Genomic DNA, 24,545 nt, shown 5'->3' with positions numbered 1-24,545 from the left:
AAAAAAAAAAAAAAAAAAAAAATCTGACTTCTTCTTATATTCTTACATTCCTGCTGGTTTCCAGTGGAGTAACAATTATTCTGAGAAGTAAACAACCTCTCACAATTCTTGCTGAAGGCTGAGAACTACCACAACTGCCTCCACTCAATCAGCTCGCAAAAGAAGAGATCTTCATAACTCAGAGGCAATGGTAACAGACAAATCTTCAGAAGAAGGAAACAGGAATATCATTTAAGGCAAAAGAGTTCTCCAGAACATCAAGGGCATCTGACTGAAGTCCTAAAACTCTTGCAGCACTAAAATTCGTTACAAATACTTTGTTGGATTTAACGTAACAGTTTTAACAATGAAAACAAAATAAATATATAAATATTTTTAAAGGATCTGCATTCAGAAGAGCTCAAAGATGATCAGAAATAACCATCATTCATGGGCGACCTACTCTGTGCCATAAACTATGAGAAGGCCTTAACATAAAACAGCCTAGCCTACAGACAATTTTGAAAGGTGCAAAATTTTAGCATGTTATCATCTCAGGTTAATAAGTGGTTAAAGAGGAGGTGCGATGGTTGGTTTAAGGTTTCAACTTGACTGGGTTAAGAGATACCCAGACAGCTGTTAAAACATTACTGCTGAGCATGGCTGTGAGGCTGTTTTGGGAAGAGACTGGCATTTGAATCAGTAGACTGAGTAAGGAAGATCCATTCCCATGCAATATGGTGGGGGGGAGGGGCACCATCCAATAAGTTGAAGGCCTGAAAAGAACTAGGAAAAAAAAAATGCAGAGGAAAAGCAAAAAAGCAAATCCTGTCTTTCTCCCTCTTTCTCTCTCTCCCTCCCTCTCCTCCGAACACCCCCATCCCCTACCCCTCCTGCCCCATCCCTCCCTCCTGGAGCTGAGATATCCATCTTCTCCTGTCTTTGGACATCACAGCTCTAGGTTCTCCAACCGTTAGACTGCAGGACTTGCATCACCGGCCCCCCAGGTTCTCAGACCTTCAGACTTGGACTGAGCCACGCCACCAGCTTCCCTAGTTCTCCAGAGAAGGAGGGCAGATGGCAAGACTACTCAGCCTCCTAAATCCCCTCATATCTATCTGTACCTATCCTATTAGTTCTGTTTCTCTAGAGAACCCTAATTAACACAGGAGATAACTTGGGTAACTTGCCCAAAGATACACGGTTAATAAATGGCAGAGCTGAGAAACAAACCCAAGTTTGTTTGACTATAAAACCTGTGCTTTTTTCACTATACCATGGTTAATTTTTTCTACTACTACAATCAAAAAGAAAGATTACACGTCAAAGTAGGATTTATACACGACTTCAGCACCAACCAAACATGAACATTTCCAAATCAGAATCCAGGCAAAATGCCTCAAGTGGGAACCACTTGCTTCCTATACCAAGAATCTAAACCTTGGGACCAGTCCCACCTGCTATGTGTCTATGGAGAAGGAAAGAAAGCGGGCCGGGCGCGGTGGCTCAAGCCTGTAATCCCAGCACTTTGGGAGGCCGAGACGGGCGGATCATGAGGTCAGGAGATCGAGACCATCCTGGCTAATACGGTGAAACCCCGTCTCTACTAATATATACAAAAAACTAGCCGGGCGACGAGGCGGCCGAATGTAGACCCAGCTACTCGGGAGGCTGAGACAGGAGAAAGGCGTGAACCCGGGAGGCGGAGCTTGCAGTGAGCTGAGAGCTGGCCACTGCACTCTAGCCTGGGCGGCAGAGCAAGACTCCGTCTCAAAAAAAAAAAAAGAAAAAAAAAGAAAGCGGAAGGGAGGCATCAGGTAAATCCAGAGATGGGGAATCCTCTCTCTATTCTACTTTTATTGAGCAGGGGTCATCAGAGGCCACTATGATAGTAACAGCAAACAGCTACAACTTATTCTGGGCCAGATACTATTCTAAGTGTGCTTCATGTATAGACTCATTTAATCCTCACAATAACAGGTACTGTCTTTAACATCCATTTTACAGAAGAAACTGGAACTTAAAGAGGTTCAATAACTTGGCCCAGATCACTGCCATGGTTTGAATGTATATGTCCCTCCTAAATTCGTATGCTGGAAATCAACATCCAAGGTGATAGCAATTAAGAGGGGAGCTTTGGGAGGTGATTAGGCCAAGAGGGCTCTGCCCTCATGGATGGGAACAGTGCCATTATAAAAGGGTTTGAGGCTGGCTAGTCCGTTTTTGCCCTTATTCTCCTGCTGCCAAGTGAGGACACAGCAACAAGATGCCATTTTGGGAACAGAGAGCAAGCCCTTGCCAGACACTGAATCTGCTGGTGCTTTCATCTCGGATTTCCCAGCCTCTAGAACTGTGAACAATAAATCTGCTGCTTAAAAATTGCTCAGTCTAAGGTATTCTATTACAGTAGCACAAATGGACTAGGACAATTACAAACCTGTTGAGTGATGGAGGCAGTGTGTCTCTGGAGCCAAGCGCCTCCCTACACCACGTTCCACTTCATGGCTGCTGCCCTTTCCTCATTCCACAGACCCTTCAGTATCCTTCAGTAACAGTGACCACAAGCGCCTTCCTGCAACACCTTCCACTTGGCTCTCCATGTTTCCTCTGCCCTCCCGAACTGCTCAGACTCTGTCCGTTTCTGTCATCTCTGGCAGCCTCTGAACACCAGCATGTGCCAGCCTTGGTTCTGAGTCCTCTTCTATGCCTATCCACACTCACTGTCCTGGAGTGGGCTCATCCGATCCTATGGCTCTAAATGACGCTGCTATTACAACTCCCAAGTTCTTCCTAGCCCAGTCCTCTCCCCTCACCTCCAGACTATACACTCAACATCTGCACTCAGAGCTCTATCAAACACCTCTCACTAAACCTGCTCCTCCCCCAAGGCATCTCTATCTCACAAAATCCATCCAGTTCCTCAAATCAAAAAGGAGACAACCTTGATTAATCCATTTCTCTCACTCTCACATCTACTCCATCAACAGGTTTTCTGGGCTCCCCCTCCAAAATATAATCCCACTCAGACCATGACATCATTTCATCTCTCACCTGGCCTAGTAGCCTGCTAACTGGGGTACCTGCTTCTATTCTGCACCCTTCCCCCTTCAAACCATTCTCCACCCAGCAGCCAGAGTAACTGACTTATGACAGGAATGGAACTGTGTCACTGCTATTGCACTTGGAATAAGACCTGAATGTTATCATTCCCCACAAGGTCACTGACCCCTGCCTGCCACTCCAACTTCATGTCACACTCGTTCCCTCCCTCACGACTCTCCAGCCCCACTAGCCTTCTGCTTTGACACTCTGCACTTCGGTTAAAAGCTCTTCCTAGCTCTCCCAACGGCTGGCTCCTTTTCATTTTCCTGATGGCCCTGCTGGCAGAGTAGCTCACACCTGTAATCCCAGTATTTTGGGAGGCCAAGGTGGGAGGAATGCTTGAGTTCAGAAGTTTGAGGCTGCAGTGAGCTATGATCACGCCACTGCACCCTGGCCTGGGTGACAGAGTGAGACCTTGTCTCTTAATTTAAAAAAAACACTCTTCCTTAGATACACCCTTCCAGTCCAATCTAAATAAAGTATCGCACCTATCCCGGTTCCCATTTTTCATAGCCTATTTCTTTCTTTTGCAGAACTTATTACTACCTAAAATTACCTTGATAACATATATGTCTACTGTTTGTTGTCTGTGACCTTTAGTGTTATGTTTTGTATCCTCAGTGCCTAGACTACTGTGTGGCATTTAGTGTTTGATAAATAAATTTTGATAGAATATTAAACAAAGGTGGTCAGTATACCTAAGCCAAGAATGGGGATGGCCCCTTGCCAATGATGGCACTGAGCCCCAAGACTAAAGAGAGAACACTTAAATCTGCTATTCAGGAACATTTGGTCAAACCTCCAAAAGAGGCTTCCTTCTACTCTGTGATGTGTGATATTAGAAAAAAAAAAAGAATTTCAAAATCAAAATATTTGTCAAACAGCCAAATATAAATCTCAAAATAGAAATTTAAAATAACAGTTTTGATAGCTTAGGCGGAGATCGCTTCCAATATGGCCAAATAGGAAGAGCTCCAATCTGTAGCTCCCAGCAAGACTGACGCAGAAAACGGCTGATTTCTGCCTTTCCAACTGTGGTACCAGGTTCATCTCATTGGGACTGGTTGGACAGTGGGTGCAGCCCACGGAGGGGGAGCCAAAGCAGGGCGGGGCATCGCCTCACCCGGGAAGTGCAAGGGGTCGGGGGATTTCCCTTTCCTAGTAAAGGGAAGCTGTGAGTGACTGTACCTGAAGGAATGATACACTTCTGCCTAAATACTGCACTTTTCCCGCGGTCTTCGCCTTCTCGTTCCTGGCTTAGTAGGTCCCACGCCCATGGAGTCCTGCTCACTGCTAGCACAGCAGTCTGAGACCGACCTGGGACTATGAAGCTTGGCTGGGGGAGGGGCGTCCGCCATTGCCGAGGCTTGAATAGGCAGTTCTATACTTACAGTGTAAACAAAGTGGCAGGGAAGCTCGAACTGGGTGCAGCCCACCGCAGCTCAGCAAGGCCTACTGCCTCTCTAGATTCCACCCCTGGGGGCAGGACATATCTGAACAAAAGGCAGCAGACAGCTTCTGCAGACTTAAACATCCCTGCCTGACAGCTCTGAAGAGTGCAGGTGGTTCTCCCAGCATGGCGTTCAAGATCCAATAACAGACAAGTGGGTCCCTGATCCCCGTATAGCCCCACTGGGAGACACCTCCTAGTAGGGGCCAACAGACACCTCATACAGACGGGTGCCCCTCTGGGATGAAGCTTCCAGAGGACGGATCAGGCAGCTATATTTGCTGTTCTGCAGCCTCCACTGGTGATACCCAAGCAAACAGGGTCTGGAGTGGACCTCCAGCAAACTCCAACAGACCTGCAGCTGAGGGGCCTGTTAGAAGAAACACTAACAAACAGAAAGGAATAGCATCAACATCAACAAAAAGGATATCCACACCAAAACCCCATCTGTAGGTCACCAACTTCAAAGACCAAAGGTAGATAAAACCACAAAGATGGGGAGAGAAAGGCTGAAAATTCCAAAAACCAGGAATGCCTCTTCTCCTCCAAAGGAACACAACTTGCCAGCAAGAGAACAAACCTGGACAGAGAATGAGATCAACGAGTTGACAGAAGTAGGATTCAGAAGGCTGGTAATAACAAACTTCTCCTAGCTAAAGGAGCATGTTCTAATCCATCGCAAGGAAGCTAAAAACCTTGAAAAAAGGTTAGACAAATGGCTAACTAGAATAATCAGTGTAGAGAAGAGCTTAAATTACCTGATGGAGCTGAAAACCACAGTACAAGAACTGCGTGAAGCATACACAAGCTTCACACTAGCCGATTCGATCAAGCGGAAGAAAGGATATCAGCGATTAAAGATCAAATTAACGAAATAAAGTGAGAAGACAAGATTAGAGGAAAAAAGAGTGAAAAGAAATGAACAAAGCCTCCAAGAAATATGAGACTATGTGAAAAAACCAAATCTACGTTTGATTGGTGTATCTGAAAGTGGCAGAGAGAATGGAATCAAATTAGAAAACACTCTTCAGGATATTATCCAAGAGAACTTATCCAACCTAGCAAGGCAGGTCAACATTCAAATTCAGGAAATACAGGGAACACCACAAAAGATACTCCTGGAGAAGAGCAACCCCAAGACATATAATTGTCAGATTCACCAAGGTTGAAATTAAGGAAAAAATGTTAAAGGCAGCCAGGGAGAAAGGTTGGGTTACCCACAAAGGGAAGCCCATCAGACTAACAGTGGATCTATCCGCAGAAATCCTACAAGCCAGAAGTGAGTGGGGGCTGATATTCAACATTCTTAAAGAATTTTCAACCCAGAATTTCATATCCAGGCAAACTAAGCTTCATAAGTGAAGAGGAAATAAAATCATTTAAAGACAAGCAAATGCTGAGAGATTTTGTCACCACCAGGCCTGCCTTACAAGAGCTCCTGAAGGAAGTACTAAACATGGAAAGGAACAACCAGTACCAGCCACTGCAAAAACAGGCCAAATGGTAAAAGACCATTGACACTATGAAGAAACTGCATTAATGAACAGGCAAAATTACCAGCTAGCATCATAATGACAGAATCAAATTCACACACAACAGGCTGGGCATGGTGGCTCACACCTGTAATCCCAGCAATTTTGGGAGGCCAAGGCAGGTGGATAATTTGAGGTCAGGAGTTCGAGACCAGACTGGCCAACATGGTGAAACCCTGTCTCCACTAAAAATACAAAAATTAGCTGGGCATGGTGGTGGGTGCCTGTAATCCCAGCTACCCAGGAGGCTGAGGCGGAAGAATCTCTTGAACCTGGAAGGCGGAGGTTGCAGTGAGCCAAGATCGCATCACTGCACTCCAGTCTGGGCAACAGTGAGACTCCAACTCAAAAAAAAAAAAAAAAATTCACACATAACAAAATTAACCTTAAATGTAAGTGGGCTAAATGCCCCAATTAAAAGACTAAAAGACACAGCCTGGCAAATTGGACAAAGAGTCAAGACCCATCAGTGTGCTATATTCAGGAGACCCATCTCACATGCAAAGACAAACACAGGCTCAAAATAAAGGGATGGAGGAAGATCTACCAAGCAAACGGAAAACAAAAAAAGCAGAGCAGACACTGCAATCCTGGTCTCTGATAAAACAGTTTAACAATAACAGACTGGATAAAGACAATGCGGCACATATGTATATACACCATGGAATACTATGCAGCCCTAAAAAAGGATGAGTTCATGTCCTTTACAGGGACATAGATGAAGCTGGAAACCATCATTTTCAGCAAACAATCACAAGGACAGAAAATCAAACACCGCATGTTCTCACTCATAAGTGGGAGCTGAACAATGAGACATGGACACAGGGAGAGGAACATCACACACCAGGGCCCTGCTGGGGGTAGGGGGCTCAGGGAGGGATAGCATTAGGAGAAATACCTAATGTAAATGATGAGTTGATGGGTGCAGCAAACCAACATGGCACATGTATACCTATGTAACAAACCTGCATGTTGTGCACCTGTACCCTAGAACTTAAAGTATAATAATAATTTAAAAAGAAAAAAGTTTTGATAACTTCTTCAAAGACTTTCACCAAACTTAGCCCAGAAACAGCTAATAAAACCATGTTAATTGTGGGTTTTTTAAATTACCAAGATAGCACAGATTAAAAACCTACAGTCTTTTTAAGATTTAACAATTCTACCAAAATTATCTGAGAAGCATTTTTAGAGTTCCTTCCTGTAGAATGAAATCCAACATATGCTCTCTTAAGATGCCAAATAAATTGGCCAACATTCTATGACACTGAAAATTTTTAATTCCACTAGTTAGCGTGCACCTGGTTATACAGCTAGTTGGTATCCTTCAGAAGATTGCCCAACACTATCTGTTTACATACAATAATTATACACTCAGAAATTAAACATAAACTACATTTACATTTATGATTGTACAGACCTTTAGAAATTCAACAATGCAATCTGTATCTTTAAGAGAGTCGCACTTTCAAAATAAGAATAAACTATAAAGATTCTTGTTTTTTAAGAAGCAAAAATACATTTAAATACATAACTCCTCCATAACCTTGATCGTATATTTTAAATTATAGTCAACATAAAACGCAAGTACAGCAGCTACTATACAAACAAAATTAATGTCAAATGAAATACAATAGTATAAAATCTCACCAACCACCCAGTTGGTAAGTCTGACTTTGAGAATGTTTGCGCTGAAGCACATGATATGGTAAAATGACTATACCACGGCCTAGCAGGATGAGAGTACTAAGCTGCAAGTGGGATCAGGAAGGCTTGCATGGAAAGCAGGAGCCACCCAAACAAAAGAAAGTCATTTTTTTTTCTTTTTTTTTGAGACGGAGTCTTGCTCTGTTGCCCAGGCTGGAATGCAGTGGTGAGGTCTCAGCTCACTGCAACCTCCGCCTCCCGGGTTCAAGCGATTCTCCTGCCTCAGCCTCCCGAGTAGCTGGGAATAGAGGCACGTGCCACCACACCTGGCTGGGTTTTTTTTTGTATTTTTAGTAGAGACGGGGTTTCACCATGTTAGCCAGGATGGTCCCAATCTCCTGACCTCGTGATCTGCCCACCTCGGCCTCCCAAAGTGCTGGGATTAAAGGCGTGAGCCACCATGCCTGGCCCTTTTTTTTTTTTTTTTTTTTTTTTTTTTTTTTTACTAATGAAAACCTGATAAGGTAAAGGTCCCCATCTCAAGTATCTCACATCTAGTCAAGCAGGCAATGAAAAGAGGAATTGAATGACAATACAGACAAAAATATAGGGAATTTCCTGATCCAAGCAACCCATGGCACAGACTAAGTTCAGAGACAAACAAAAAGCTACAGGAAAAAATAGCTAAACTTTCATACAAAATAGCTGATTTGGATCTCAAATACAACCAGCAGCAGGCACCCAACAAAGCCTTGTGCTATTCTTCCTCTCTCCCATCCCCTCTGCCATATACCATATTTTGGAAGATTCTATCAAACAATTAATTAAATGACAAAGGTGTACTGCTATTTTAGGTAAAGACACAACAAAGGATCAGTATGAGAGAAGGTACTGACTATGTAAATTGAAAATAAAAGGCATTAAGACATTTTAAGTATTTCATTTTATTCTGAATAAATGTAAGGTTTCTCTAAGACTTTTTTGTTCTGTTTTGAGACGAAGTCTCGCTCTGTCGCACAGGCTGTAGTGCAGTAGCGCGATCTCCCGTCACTACAAGCTCCGCCTGCTGGGTTGAAGTGACTCTCCTGCCTCGGCCTCCTGAGTAGCTGGGAAGACAGGCGTGCGCCACCACACCTGGCTAAATTTTGTATTTTTAGTAGAGACAGGGTTTCACCATGTTACTCAAGCTGGTCTTGAACTCCTTTTAGTGATAGAAATACCACATCAGGCCGGGCGCGGTGGCTCAAGCCTGTAATCCCAGCACTTTGGGAGGCCGAGACGGGCGGATCACGAGGTCAGGAGATCGAGACCATCCTGGCTAACACGGTGAAACCCCGTCTCTACTAAAAAATACAAAAAACTAGCCAGGCGACGTGGCGGCGCCTGTAGTCCCAGCTACCCGGGAGGCTGAGACAGGAGAATGGCGTGAACCCAGGAGGCGGAGCTTGCAGTGAGCTGAGATCCGGCCATAGCACTCCAGCCTGGGTGACAGAGCGAAACTCCGTCTCAAAAAAAAAAAAAAAAAAAAAAACCACATCATCTCTTCTGTGCCATTGGAGGTGTGACAGCCTCAGGATGGAGCCCAGAAGAGCCCACTATACATGGCAGTGACTCAGGTAAATGGAACACCACCCATTATAAACACAGCACCCAGAAGGAATACAGATGCCCTTTTAATTTTTTTTTTAAGAGACAAAGTCTCACTTTGTCACCCAAGCTGGAGTGTAATGGCACAATCATAGCTCACTGCAGCCTCTAACTCCTAGTCTTAAGCAATCCTCCCACCCCAGCCTCCCAAGTAGCTGGGGCAACAGGTGTACACAGTTAGTTTTTTAAATTTTTATTCTGCAGAGATGAAGTCTCGCTATGTTGTCCAGGCTGGTCTCAAACTCATGTCCTTGAACAATCCTCCCACTCACGCCTCCCAAAGAAGCCTCCCAAAGTGCTGGGATTACATGTGTGAACCACTCTGCCCCACCCCAAATACACTTTAGGACCATATCATCAATATAGAGAATGAGGGATTCAGACGCAATAAATACGAAAACCTTGTCCTTCAGCTTTCAATTCCAATGAGCACAAACTAACTACTCTGACCTAAAATGGGTGACTAACTCTTCTAACTCTATTTTACCAGCTCCTACGAAATAAGAAATTATTGATAGTCACAAAAGTTTACAATCTGTTTAAAAATATCTACTTTATGATCACTTATTTAAATGTTTTATGAATCCCAGTCACAAAAAAGAACTGATCCCTTTACTTTACAAGCCAAAAATGCCAAATTATTTTATCATTAAAATAAAAAAAAAGACTGAAGGGCAAAGTGGCTCACATCTGTAATCCGAGCACTTTGGGAGGCCAAGGTAGGCAGACTGCTTGAGTCCATGAGTTCAAGACCAGCCTAAGCAACATGGCGAAACTGTATCTCTACAAGAAATACAAAAATTAGCTGGGCAGGGTGGTGCACACCTGCAGTCCCAGCTATTCGGGAGGCTAAGGTGGGGAAATTGCTTGAGCCTGGGAGGTGGAGGCTGCAGTGAGCCAAGATCACACCACTGAACTACAGCCTGGGTAATAACGGTGAGACCTTGTCTCCAAAAAAAAGACTAAGAAATCAAATAGACACAAGATAAAGTAGAAGAACATTAGTTCATACTCTAGAACTTTCCAAAAACTCTCATTAACAAAAAGAAAGCAGTTTTAAAATGAACTACATTCCTTTTTTTTTAGACATGGTCTCACCCTATGTTACCCAGTGGTGTGACTGCCTTGAGACCTCCTGGGCTCAAGGAATCCTCTGCCTTATCCTCCCGAGTAACTGGGACTACAAGTGCACACCAACATGCACAGCTAACTTTTTTAGTTTTTCTTGTGTAGAGATGGTTTTGCTATGTGCATCAGGCTGGTTTTGAACTCCTGGCCTCAAGCAATCCTCCCACCTCAGCCTCAAGAGGTATTGGGATTACAGGTGTGAGCCACGGCGCCCAGCCTGCATGCCTCTCTTACTGGGAAAGACCAATGATATCTCATTCTACTTCTCTTTTACTTACTACTGTTCAGCCAGTGCCTTTTAATTAGCTACCTTACAAATGCCATGCAAATTACCTTTGCCCCAATGATGGCTAATGAAAGAAAAACTATGTTATAGAGTGAATTTCCATAAAGTGATGACTCCTGGAAGAATGACCAATCTTACACTGTCATCATCCTCATGAGTGGCAGGTGCAGTCAGGCTCAGGTATCCCCCACAACCCAAAATCTCTGAGGGCTCCTCCAACCTTTGGCTCACAGAGACACTTAAGCACTTGAACAACTTAAAATCTCACTGCCAAGTCTGGTACCAATGTGAGAAGTAATTCTATAGTCACTTTAAATAAATCATTCAGATAGCAGCTAAGAACAATGTATTACCTAAACCAGTAACATGATACACATAAAAGCAGACTTAGAACAATTACCATCATCTCGATTAATCTTATGATTGAAATGTTTAATCATTCATTTCACTTGTAATCATTATCTTTTATCACTGACCAAACATACAGTTTTAATGACCCCCTTCTATTATTTATATTGAACATTTTAGGGTTACACTCTAAAGTTACATTATACATTTCATTGGAATTTTAAATAAGCCCTTAAATTTTAAAAAGCTAATCACTATATTCACATCTGCCCTATTTGCATAAAGAAACACTAGAAGGATTCATACAAAATTAATACAAGCAGTTACTTATGTGGTGGGACACAAGGGTGACAACGGAGGAATGGGGTGAGCTTTCTCAATGGACACCTTTCTATACTGTTCGGAATTTTGAGCCATCTGAGTACAATACCTATTCAAAGCAAACTTATTTCTACAGAACTACCTGAAAATTTTATCACCTACTACATGAATGAATTATCCTGTCACAATTCTGTTTTCAGTTTACATAAAAAGAGACATAAGACCAATACAGTTGATGTTATTTTTAACCCCATATAAGAGTATATTGGGTAACATGTACTCTGAACTCACAGACTCTTGTTTTAAAAAATAAGACTTTGGTTTTTCCTTTTTTTTTTTTAATCTTAAGGATTCAGGCTTTGGAATACAAGGTGCACTTCCCCTCCTGATAATTCATTTCTAAGACTTTCAACACATATTTTGGCCCTGTTGCCTAAACCAGTACTAAGTCCTGAATAGTATCTTTAATATGCTAAACCAATTGAGTTAATCCACAGTCACAACTATGGCTTTTCTAGTACTTATCCACTCAAGAGAGAAGCAGGAATGTAGGAGCACACAAACCAGAGTGAAAAACAAAAGAGGCAAGGAAGAGACTGACTGGCTTCCCTCTTCCTCCGCATTCTGAACAGGTTAGAAAGACTTTCACCTTCTCCCATAGGTCTGTCTGCCTTCATCTAAACCAAGATAGCAACTTCCTGTTCCCTGGTCCCTAGCAGCATTTACATACCCTTTCCTGAACTATTTTCCACAGCACACCTAGCTTTTCAATGACATAATTTGTGTTACTATTTTAAATGTCTTAAAACCACAGCTACCCACAGAGAACTAACTCATCTGCCTGTGCTCTCCAAAACTCCAGCCCACAGCCACTTTGACGTTTGGTAGTCACGCCCCACACCCGAGGATGATCGAGGAAAAGTGTACATTTGGCCAGGCATGGTGGCTCACGCCTGTAATCATAGTACTTTGGGAGGCCGAGGCAGGCAGATCACGAGGTCAGGAGACCAAGACCATCCTGGCTAAGACGGTGAAACCCTGTCTACCAAAAATACAAAAAATTAGCTGGGCGTGGTGGTAGGCGTCTGCAATCCCAGCTACTCAGGAGGCTGAGGCAGAAGAATCGCTTAAACCAGGGAGGCAGAGGATGCAGTGAGCCGAGATCGCACCACTGCACCCCAGCCTGGGCGACAGAGCAAGACTCGTCTCAAAAAAAAAAAGAAAAGAAAAGAAAATTATTTTAAGATTTTTAAGAACAATGTGCAAAAATAACAGATCCCACATCAATCACAGATATTTGGAATTCCACACCACTCCATCTTTATATAAGTTAATAAAATCTAATCTTTTATTTATGTATTTTTTTGAGACAGTGTCTCGCTCTGTCACCCAGGCTAGAGTGCAGTGGCGCAATCTCGGCTCACTGCAACCTCTGACTCCCAGGTTCAAAAGGGTCTCCTGCCTTAGCCTCCCGTATAGCTGGGATTATAGGCACCGTCCCCCCACCACACCCAGCTAATTTTTGTATTTTAGTAGAGACAGGGTTTCATTATGTTGGCCAGGCTGGTCTCAAACTCCTGAACTCAGATGATATGCCCGCCTCAGCCTCCTAAAGTGCTGGGATTACAGGTGTGAGCTACCACGTCCAGCCCTAATCTAACCCATAAATCAGAATTAAATTCATAAAAGACATGACATTGAAATATAAATACCTTCACAAATGAAACTTGAGGGTGTTCTTTAGCTAACTCTGCCATAACTTCGTTCATCTGTGCACACTGTGGAGCCCATGGTGCCCAGAAATGGACCACAAGGAGGGATCTGTAAATCAAGTAAATGCACTGATTTAAAATTATACCGATTTTAGAAATAAACAAATACTGATATAGATTAAATTACCAAAAAAAAAAAAAAAAAACTTTAAAAGAACTGCCTGAAGTTTTTCACATTGCTAGAATTTCGTTGTATACAACACTGGAATGTAAAAGCACTCTGCAAGGTCTTGAGACTTTCAGATAAATTTTCAAGTCAATGGCATTTTGAGTCAAGCCCATTTGAAGTAGATTTGAATATTCATCCACATCAATTAAAAGTCATGTAAATCACTGTTGTTGGGAGTGTAAATCAGTTCAACCACTGTGGAAGACAGTGTAGCAATTCCTCAAGGATCTAGAACCAGAAATACCATCTGACCCAGCAATCCCATTACTGGGTATATACCCCAAAGATTATAAATCATTCTACTATAAAGACACATGCACACATACGTTTATTGCAGCACTATTTACAATACCAAAAACTTGGAACCAACCCAAATGCCCATCAATGATAGACTGGATAAAGAAAATATGGCACATATATACTATGGAATACTATGCAGTCATAAAAAGGAATGAGTTCATGTCCTTTGCAGGGGCATGGATGAAGCTGGAAGCCACCATTCTCAGCAAACTAACACAGGAACAGAAAAACAAACGCTGCACGTTCTCACTCGTAAGTGAGAGGTGAACAATGAGACCATATGGATACAGGGAGGGAAATATCATACACCGGGGCCTGTCGGGGGTAGGGGCCAAGGGGAGGGAAAGCATTAGGACAAATAACTAATGTATACAGGGTTTAAAACCTAGATGATGGGTTGATAGGTGCAGCAAACCACCATGGAACATGTATACCTATGTAAGAAACCTGCACGTTCTGCACATGTATCCCAGAACTTAAAGTAAACAAACAAACAAAAAAAAACCCAGGTAAATCAACTATATTTTCAGACCCCTGGGCAAAGCGGAAACTGAATTTCCGTATTAATGGCACAATGTTTGTGAAAAATGGTTGTAGACACATTATTACTAGTAATATCATTATTTACTTTTCAAATGTGGTATTGTGAAGAGACATAACCGTGACCACAGAAACAGTAGTTAAGTGTTGAAAATGAAGGCATGCCAGTGGAAAATGAGGAAAAGAACAGAACTGCTTTTCACAAAGACATTCTTTTATACTTTTTAATATTATGCTACAAAAGATTTTTCCAGGCCTGGCACAGTGGCTCACATTTGTAATCCCAGCACTCTAGGAGGCCGAGGCAGGCAGATCACTTGAGGTCAGCAGTTCAAGACCAGCCTGGCTAACATGGTGAAACCTCATCTCTACTAAAAATACAAAAAATTAGCCAGGTGTGTTGATGCATGCCTATAATCCCAGCTACTCAGGAGGCTGAGGCAGAACTGTTTGAACCCGGGAGGCAAGAGGCTGCAGTGAGCTGAGATCACACCACTGCACTGCAGCCTGGGCAGCAGAGCAAGACTCTGTCTCAAAAAAAAAAAAAAAAAAAAAGATTTTTATAGGCCAGGCAAGGTGGCTCATGCCTGTAATCAGCATTTTGGGAGGCTAAGGTGGAAGGATCACTTGAGCCCAGGGGGTCGAGGCTGCAATGAGCTATGATCGTACCACTACACTCCAGTGTGGGCAACAGAGTAAGATCCATTAAAAAATAATAATAATAAATTTCTAAACATTTATGGTATGAACACACAGAATAGATTAATAACTCAGTATCTACTTTAGTTAGCTTTCATACAAAATTATCTTGGCAAAGATATCTATGGTCATATCCAACTAAAAAATCCTTCAGTTTTATGGAATTCTGTTCAAATATAATACCACCTCCCAAAAAAAAAAACTGAAAATCACAAACAGAAATATGTTCCATGCCAAAAAGAAACAAAGACAACTAACCTATGAGTAAAGAAAGGAATAACAAACTGTAAAAACCGATCAAATAATACCAGTGAGAAGAGAATAAGCCTACAATAAAGTGTCAGGAAAGCAGAAGCAAAGAGCAGCATGAGGATTTCGAAGGTAGAAAGGACAGGATTTGGTGACAGATAAGGCAGTCTACATCTGGCTCCAAGTTCTGGCTTAGAGACTGACGGCTAGTGGCGAAACTATGCCTCAAATCACAGTGCAGAAGCTGCCAACCTGAGGAAAGGAAGTTTAATGGGCTGTGAGTATGATGTCTAGACCTCAGGGAAGAAGTCTGCACTTGATATACAGATTTGGGAATCAAGAAAGGAACAGTGCCAGCACCAACCTGCAAAGGGATACAGAGGGACACAGAAGAGACCCAAGGTCAGCGCCTCAGGGGGTTCAGCAACATTCAGTTAGGACAGATGGAGGAGAAGGAACTCATGTAGTAAAGCAGAGAAGGGGTCCTAGGCGGTACTGGAAGACTAAAGGGTCTCAAAGAAGTCAAGAGAAGTGTGTCAAGAGGGAGTGATAATCATCCAATGCAGTGGGAAAGGGCAACTAACAGAGAGAGTAACTTCAATAGAATAGCAGAAGCACAGGTCAGACTGCAGTCCACTGAGGACTGAAGTGAAGATGAGGAAGGAGAGATATACTCTAAGAGATCTGTACAGGCAGAGGGAAAAACAAAATCAAGGGATGGGCTTTTTTAATACAAGAAAATCTTCATATGTTTACTTTACCAGGGGATAGTGCAAATGGAGAGGGAAAGGCTGTAGACACAAGAGAGCTGAGGATGCAAGGACTCAGAAGAGGCAGGAGAGGGGAAATCCAGAGCAGAGAAGAGCTTACCTTGCAGAAGAAGGAGGCAGTCTCCTCTGAGGAGCCAAGGAATGAAGAATGGGTAAGGCTACAAATAAATGGTAAGTGCTGGGATAGGTGGGAGTGGAAGGAGGGCTTGGGGAGATACTACCTGAAGTCCTGTTTTCTCTCAGGTGGGAAGCAAGGTCATTTGTCGAAATATAGGAAAACAGAGAGCAGAGACCTCTGGTAGGACTGATGAAGGGAGTGTCCACAGGTACACAAAAGGAAAGCAGGATGCTCCAAATAAAGACCCACCTAAGGCAGGGAAGGACACATTCTAGGAGCCCCCAATCAATGGCTGTTAATTTGCATCCAGCACAACTCAGCAACTTCAACGGTTGAGTAGGTGGGGCCTCAGGTCCAAGGCAAAGACTGTGCTGTTTCAATCAAGCACTGTTTCATTTTCCTCCTGTGCATTCAGCTAGATTACATTTTTCAGTCTTTTCCTTGCAGTTGTCTGGGGCCCTGGAACTGAATTCTGGCCCTAAAACTAGAACACAGGCCTGACCCCTCAAAACTCTCTCAGGAGCCTCTGCCCACCACAGCCTCCAGCAATGAAGAGGATCCAGGGAGGCTCCATTGCCTAAGGATGGCGAGAACAAAACAGAGGTTCAGAGGTCGCATGCAAGAATGCTCATGGCAGCCCTATACATAGTAACTCAACACTGGAAATCAGCCAGATGCCCGCCAATGGGGGAAAGTGATAGACATTCATACAACAGAATGTAACTTAGCAGTAAAAAGGAACCAACTACAAACACAGGCAATGACATGGATGAAGCTCAAAAATATGTGAGCAAAAGATGCCACAGACAAAGAACTGTATGATTCCACTCACACAAAGTCCAAGAGCAGGGAAAACTCACTTACGGTGACAGTAAGAAATCAGTCGTTTAGGTAAAGGAGATAGAAAACTTCCTGGGTTCTACATTCTTCCTGTGAATGGTGGTTATTGGTATGTATACAATTGTGAAAATTCATCATATCTGACGATTAAGATCTGTGCATTTTGTTACTATATGTAATACTTCAATTTCTTTATAAAGCTGGGATACCATTTTTCACCAAATTGACCAAAAAAAAATTTTTTTTTCTCTTTTTTTGAGACAGGGTCTTACTTTAATGCCTGGAGTGCAAGGCAAGCGTAGCCTCGACTTTCTGGGCTCAGGTGATCCTCCCACCTCCGCCTCCCAGACTATAGCCATATTTTGTTCTTTGTAAAGTTGGGGTTTCGCCAATGCCCAGGCTGGCCTCAAACTCCTGGGCTCAAGCAATCAATCTGCCTGCATTCACCTCTCAAAGCGCTGGGATTACAGGCATGAGCCACTGTGCCTAGCCAACAAAAGGACTGTTTAAATCATAATATTCAATGATAAAAAGGACGATGAGAAGTACTTTCATGTCCTAATGGTAAAAAATAAATTGGGACCTTTCAGAAATTTCTTACACATGAGTATCAACCCTAAGGAGGAATTAAGAGAAAAAAGATTTTCTGTATGTGGATATTTTCCCACTATTTTCGTAGCAAATCAGAAAATCTGATGCTCAATAATAGTTTTAAATGGTCATAAGAAAATATTATAAAGCCATTACAAATCAAATTTTCAAAGAACTTTCAATGCCACAGTAATACTAATATAACTACATTTTCAAAATTAAAGTAGGTTACCAAACTTTATAACACAGTATGAGTCCAAATAAGTAAAAAAGAAAAAAAGAAAGTATGCTATAGAAACAGAATTCATTTCAGTTTCATTACTACTAACAAGGCTTTGAAGAGTAATTTAACTTCCACATCTGTAAAATAGCAATAACCAACACTCTGGGATGTTGAGAAGATGAAACAAAAATATAAAACATTTGAAAACATTAAAACATGACATTGTTAGTTGAAATTATCCACAATATTCTCCCATTTAATGCTTAACTTCCATTTCTCAATTAAGCACATAATGTCCAGTATTATAAGGACATACTATGTCTGAAACAAATATAAACGTTATCCCCTTTTGGATTATATGTTACAGTATTCTTTCCATCTTAATGGATAGCCCCATATGCCTGGTGCACTGTTGGAGAAAAACATCAGACAAAAACCACATTCAAATCCTGACTAATGTAATTTTAGACAATGTAATAAACAACAGCTCTTCATCAGCAAATAGTTGTTTTTCAAGTATTATAGTATTCTGCTACTACATTCATCTGCAGATAATACCAGCTACTGCTTATTAAACATATCATATACTAAACCTGCTTACTCTGCAAATGGATATTAATAACCCCATTGTACAGACCAGCTGAGATTTCAGCAACTTATGTAAATATCTGATTCAATTACTTAAAAGAAAAAAATTCCAATTCATGTCAAATTTTAAAATTGAAGAAGCAATGATTTGAAAAGTAGATTTAAAATTATTACATCAACACAAGTACTAAAATTCGGGCACTTTTTGTTTGTTTTTTGAGACAGGGTCTCACTCTGTCACCCAGGCTGGAGTATAGTGGCAGGATCACAGCTCACCGCAGCCTAGAACTCCTGGGCTCAAACAATCCTCCCACCTCAGCCTCCTGAGTAGCTGGGGACTACACGTATGTATCACCATGCCTGGCTACTTTTTTAATCTTTTGTAGAGATGGGTTCTCACTATGTTGTCCAAGCTAGTCTCAAACTCCTGGCCTCAAGTCATCCTCCCAAAGTGCTGGGATTGCTGGTGTGAGCCACCATAATATTCTTAAATGTCTCCATCTTCACCAAAAAAGCTGCAGAAATTTGCTCCTTCCCCAGATGCCACACATCGTTTCTCATGTGTCCATTTAAAATAGTCACTAAGGAAAGTGTACATTGTTTCCTGGGTCATTTCAAGTACAAACCAGTGGCAAGGATACATCCAAATGGTATTCACATTTAAACTTTTATACATTTTGGCCGAGCGCAGTGGCTCATGCCTGCAGAGTGCAGTGGCTCATGCCTGCAATCCCAGCACGCTGGAAGGCCAAAGCTGGCAGATCACGTAAGGTCAGGAGTTCGAGACCAGCCTGGCCAAGATGGTGAAACTCATCTCTACTAAAAATGCAAAAATTAGCCAGGTGTGGTGGTGGGTACCTGCAATCCCAGCTACTTGGAAAGCTGAGGCATGAGAATCATTTGAACCCATGAGGCAGAGGTTGCAGTGAGCCAAGATTGTGCCACTGCACTCTACTCCAGCCTGGGCAACAGAGAGAGACTGTCTCAAAAAAAAAATTTATCCATTTTGATAGTTTAAGGACTTTTTAAAACATGAAGCGGCCGGGCGCGGTGGCTCAAGCCTGTAATCCCAGCACTTTGGGAGGCCGAGACGGGCGGATCACGAGGTCAGGAGATCGAGACCATCCTGGCTAACCCGGTGAAACCCCGTCTCTACTAAAAAATACAAAAAACTAGCTGGGCGACGTGGCGGGTGCCTGTAGTCCCAGCTACTCGGGAGGCTGAGGCAGGAGAATGGCGTAAACCCAGGAGGCAGAGCTTGCAGTGAGCTGAGATCCGGCCACTGCACTCCAGCCTGGGCGGCAGAGCGAGACTCCGTCTCAAAAAAAAAAAAAAAAAAAAAATGAAGCATTTAAAACAAACATATAAAACACATAGACAAAACAGTCTTTTCAGGTGATGGTAAATTCAAAACGTTTACTTAGGGCAGGTCCACACAAGACCACCTGCTCATTTCAAGAGGTCACTTCTGGTGACTCCCGTGATTGTGCTGATCTGTACTGGATGAGTCAGAGCCCAGCTTCCATCAGTGAGTAAATGTCACATGTCCCCCCCACAACCCCTGCTTTTTTTCCTTAATAATTTCTCAGGTAAACCTGAAATGCCTAAAGAGCTGTGTTATTTCATCACCCCCATAAAGCATTTCTAACCATTAGTCAGTAACTCTCACCCCTCCCCATTTCCAAAGGCAACACCCCATCTCACCTGCACTCTCCATTGCAAAATCAGAGTACTACTTGCCTCTAATTCAAATTCAGTCAGCAAAATTTCTCTCAATTTAGATCAACAGTGCTGGTCACGGGGGCTCAAGCCTGTAATTCCAATACTTTACAAGGCTGAGGCAGGCGAATCACTTGAGCTCAGGAGTTCCAGAGACCAGCCTGGGCAACATGAAGAAACTCTGTCTCTACGAAAAATATACAAATTAGCCCAGGGTGGTGGACCGCACGTGTAGTCCCAGCTACTCAGGAGGCTGAGGTGGGAGGATCGCTTGAACCCAGGAGGTAGAGGCTGCAGTGAGCCGAGATCACGCCACTGCACTCAGCCTGGGCAACAGAGCAACAGCCTGTTTCGAAAACAAAACAAAACAAAATTTGGATCAATAAGCATTTTTGGCCAGATGTGGTAGCTCACACCTGTAATCCCAACCCTTTGGGAGGCTGAGGAGGATAGATCGCTTGAGTCCGGAAGGTCGAGACAAGGCTGGGCAACGCGGAGAGACCTCGTCTCTACAAAAAAATATAAAAATTAGCCGGGCGTGGTGGTGAGCACCTGTGGTCCCAGCTACTCGAGAGGCTAAGATGGGAGGATGAGGTGGGTGGATCACTTGAGCCTGGGAGGAGGAGGCTGCAGGGAGCCGTGATCACTTCCCTACACTGCAGCCTAGGTGACTGAGCCAGACGCTTCTCAAAAACAAAACAAAACAAAGTATATTTAGCCTGTGAATTCCATGAACCACTCTGCTTCCTACCTAAGGGCCAGCATCTACTGAGTGTTTCCTGCATACTAGGCATTGTATTAATTGTATTTTACAGACGTCATCTCATTTAATCCTCACAACAACCCTGAGGTACTAATAGGTGCTGATCTATTTCATCGCTGGGAAACTGAGGCTTGGGTATGAAATGTGCCCAGGGGTTACATGGCTAGTGAGTGGCTGCAGTGGGACTGGATCCCAGGCAATCCGACATAAGAGCTCCCATAACAACCGCTATTAATACAACTAAGAGAACAACTCAGCCCTTGCAGGAGTCTACGATGTGAGGTGGTAACACGGAGAGTCCACGTGCAGGCCTTTCCCAGCAAACACGCACGCCAGTGAGCATTTACTCGTAAGCATGCTTGCAGTTCAGAGCTTCTAGTCCACCCAGAAAACGTTTTCTATGCATTCCTATGGATCTTCTTTTGTCTTCCCAGGGATGGAAGACTTGACACCGGCGCCAAATCTGAACAGACTCTCTCTCACTACACCAGTTCATGGAACAGGAAATCTGTCTCCGGCAACAGGTTAAGTCTGAGGCTACCTGCTGACCAACAAACTTTAAAGGCTGACTTCAAAAGGCAGCCAGGCCTAGCTAATGCAGCGGGGCCTTCCCTAGCCGCTCTCCTGCGACAGGGGCGGTCCTGAAGGGAGGCTGAAGAGGAATGGGCCGACGACGGGTCTGCAGCTCCCTCCCCGCGGGCACAGGAAAGGCGGAGCCCGCAGCCATGGGTCCCCGCTCCGGGGCGCGGTGGGCCGGGGTCTCGGCACCGCCCCGTCCCCCGTCCCGCCGCTGCGGCAAGGCTGAGTCACCGCCTCCGTCCCGCTGCGGGGCCGCCCAGGCCAGAGGACGGGAAGGTCGCGTCCCCCCGGCTTGGACAGCCGTCGGGGTCGGAGCGAGGGCCGGGGCCGGGGCTGCGAGGAGAGCCTCGAGCCCTGCTCGCTGTTCCGGGGCGGGGAGCCCGCGGTTCGGGCCAGTCAGCGCCGGAGGCTCGGGGGAATCCACGGGTGGCGCCGGGCCCGGTCCCCCGAGGCCGAAGCGAGCCGGGCGCCAAGGAGCCGGGCTGGGCCACCCGCCGCCCCACACCGGCCCGGTCTCGCGGCCTCTCCCGCCGGCTCCTCACTCCTGCCGCTCGCCGCCTCGCTTACTTGGCTTTGAGGCGCAGCAGCTCCTCAAACTGCCCGGCTGAGCCGACCTCCTCCAGCGCCGCTACAGCTGCCTCAGCCGCCCCCGCCGCCATGCTGCCGCCGCCAGACAGAAGCAATCGCGTGCCGGCGGCCGGATGTAGGCGGGGCCGCGGAGAGCTGAGCGGCTGCGCAAGGGAAAGCCCCGCCCCTGCCTGCGCTGACGCCGCAGAGCCGGAGACATCCCAGAAAGGGCCTTGGCAGCGGGCGCTGAATCCCGCTGGGTGGCTCTGGATCCCGCTGAGGGGCTCTGACCCTGCCAGGTCTGGGCACTCCGCTGCGGACCTCCTGGCTTCAGGGTTCCTGGCTGTCGGGGCTCGCTGGCTGTAGTGGCTCCTGGCTGTAGTGGCTCCTGGCTGTAGTGGCTCCTGGCTGTAGGCGCTCCTGGCTCTATAAGGGCTTCTGGCTATAGTGGCTTCTGGCCGTAGAGGCCCCTGGCTGTAGGGGTTCCTGGCTGTAATGGCCCCTGGCTGTCGGGGTTCCTGGCTGTAGAGGCTCCTGGGTGTTAGAGTTCCTGGCTTCCTGGCTGTAGTAGGGGCTCCTGGGTGTTGGGGTTCCTTGCTGTCAGGGCTCCTGGTGGTAGAGGCTTCTGGCTGTTGGGGTTCCTGGGTGTCGGGGCTCCTGGGTGTCAGGGTTCCTGGCTATCAGGGCACTTGACTCCTTAGGCTCCTGGCTTTTGGGGCTCCAGACCTTTCTTGCACTTCCTGTGTCTCCTGGGTCTGTCATAGTGAGAAGGGGCCGGTGGAGGAGTGAGGGTGAGACGTGTGAGTGAAAGTGAAATCAGATGTGTACATTTAGGAAGCTGAAATTATCAAAAATGAAATTGCATAAAGGTAAGGAAGAACTGGGAGGTTTGGGAACAGAAGTGGTAGATCTTGAACTTCAACACAGACAGGGTGCTTCCAACTCAGTCCTGAATTCAGACCTGAACCTGGAGCCCACAGCATGTCCCTCCTCCCCTGGCCTCTGCGCCTGCCGCCACTCACTGCAGCCCCACCAAGCCATCACCCATTGTAACCTCAGAACAGAAGGGCTGCTGGGCGGGTCCACTGGGTTGGGGGCCTGGCTCCAAGATCCCTGCATTCCTCCTGCCTGGCCTCCTCAGATGGTCCCTGGCTTGTCTTTCTCCCTTGGGAATCTCCCTGATGTGGGCTCTCTGTGGCGTACTCTGTATCCCTATGCTTCCCACACACTTTCTGGCCTGAGTAATCTCCACTCCCCCAGTGACATCAACCTCCAGGGAAACCTTAACAGCTGGCCCAGAACCCTCCCCTGCACCCCAGAGCCCAGCATCCATTAACTTTGAGGAGGGGCCATCTTTTATTGGATATCTCCAAACCACACTGGGCCTTCCCTCCAAAGTGCCTCTCCTCTTGGTTCCCATCTCAGGGAACACCATCGCTCCCACCCAGACACTGGGACTCCCTCTGACTGGTCCCCCTGCTGTCCCTGGGCTTTGAGGCCAAGCCCCCACAGAGCCTTCCCTACTAGCCAGGTGTTCCCAGGCCCCCTGTGCTTGCTTCTACCATGGCCTGTCTCATGTTCTAGAACTGTGTTTGTCCCCTCCATTGGCCTGTGTTGTCAAAGGGCAAAAGCTGGTCTGTGCCTGGATCAAAGTCAGACACATAGGAGGCGCTCAGTCTGTGCTAACAGCTGCCAGAGGACTGGGCTCACTGGATTGCAAAGACTTCGTATGAGAAAAGTAGCATATCATTCATACTTTTTATATTGATTACATGTTGAAATGAGGATATTTGGATATATTGGGTTTTCTGAAATATATTATTTAAATTGGCCTCTTTTACCTTTGGCTCCTGAGAAATGTCTAATTTCATAGACAACTTTCATTCGTGGCCCTTGAGTTTTCTTGGGCAGCACTACTGTGGTGATTAAAAGAGGCCTTTTGGAGCCTGTCACATGTATACCTCACCTGGAGAAATACATGGTATTGAACACAGTAAATTATGTTATTTAAAATGCAACGGGAGAATGATAAGGAACCATTTTGTATCTTGCCTGTGGTGGTAGGAACACAAACTAAACATGATAAAATTGTTAGAACTTGGCTGGGCGCTCTGACTCACACCTGTAATCGCAACACTTTGAAAACCCCAGGCAGGAAGATCACCTCAGCCAAGGAGTTGGAGACCAGCAGGGCAACATAGGACGACCCAGTCTCTACAAAAAAAAAAAACAATGAGCCGGGCATGGTGGCTCACACTTGTGGTCCCAGCTAGGTGAGAAGCTGAGATGAGAAGATCACTTGAGCCTGAGAGTTGGAGGCTGCAGTGAGCCATGATCCTGCCACTGCTACTGCCCACTCACCTGGGCGACAGAGCGAGACCCTGTCTCAAAAACAAAAACAAACTAAACACACACACACGCGCACACACATGAGCGCACGAGTACAAGTAAAACTGGGAAAATCTGAAAAAGATCAGTGGATTGTTTATAAATATCAACATCCTGGTTGTAATATTACAGTTTTGCAAGGTGTTGTCATTGTAAGAAAGTGTACACAGGATCTGTATTATTTCTTACAACTGTATGTGAATCTACAGTTCTTTTAAAATAAAAGTTTA

General features: G+C 44.9%; 1 protein-coding gene across 1 annotated transcript in view; it reads right to left on the bottom strand.

Moving 5' to 3' along the window:
- The window catches only part of GLRX3 (glutaredoxin 3), a 45,219-nt gene extending 23,160 nt beyond the window's left edge, over nt 1–22,059 (bottom strand). The window contains exons 1-2 of the mRNA XM_017875315.1: nt 21,928–22,059; nt 13,153–13,261 (exon numbers count right to left, since the gene is read on the bottom strand). Coding sequence (XP_017730804.1) covers nt 13,153–13,261; nt 21,928–22,019 — 201 coding nt within the window. The 5' untranslated portion in view covers nt 22,020–22,059. The remainder of the gene's footprint in view (nt 1–13,152; nt 13,262–21,927) is intronic.
- Between the last annotated feature and the right edge of the window lie 2,486 nt (nt 22,060–24,545).

This window comes from Rhinopithecus bieti, unplaced genomic scaffold (assembly GCF_001698545.2).
Source record: "Rhinopithecus bieti isolate Rb0 unplaced genomic scaffold, ASM169854v2 scaffold_9877, whole genome shotgun sequence".
NCBI lineage: Eukaryota > Metazoa > Chordata > Mammalia > Primates > Cercopithecidae > Rhinopithecus > Rhinopithecus bieti.
This window is presented reverse-complemented; position numbering and strand designations above follow the sequence as displayed.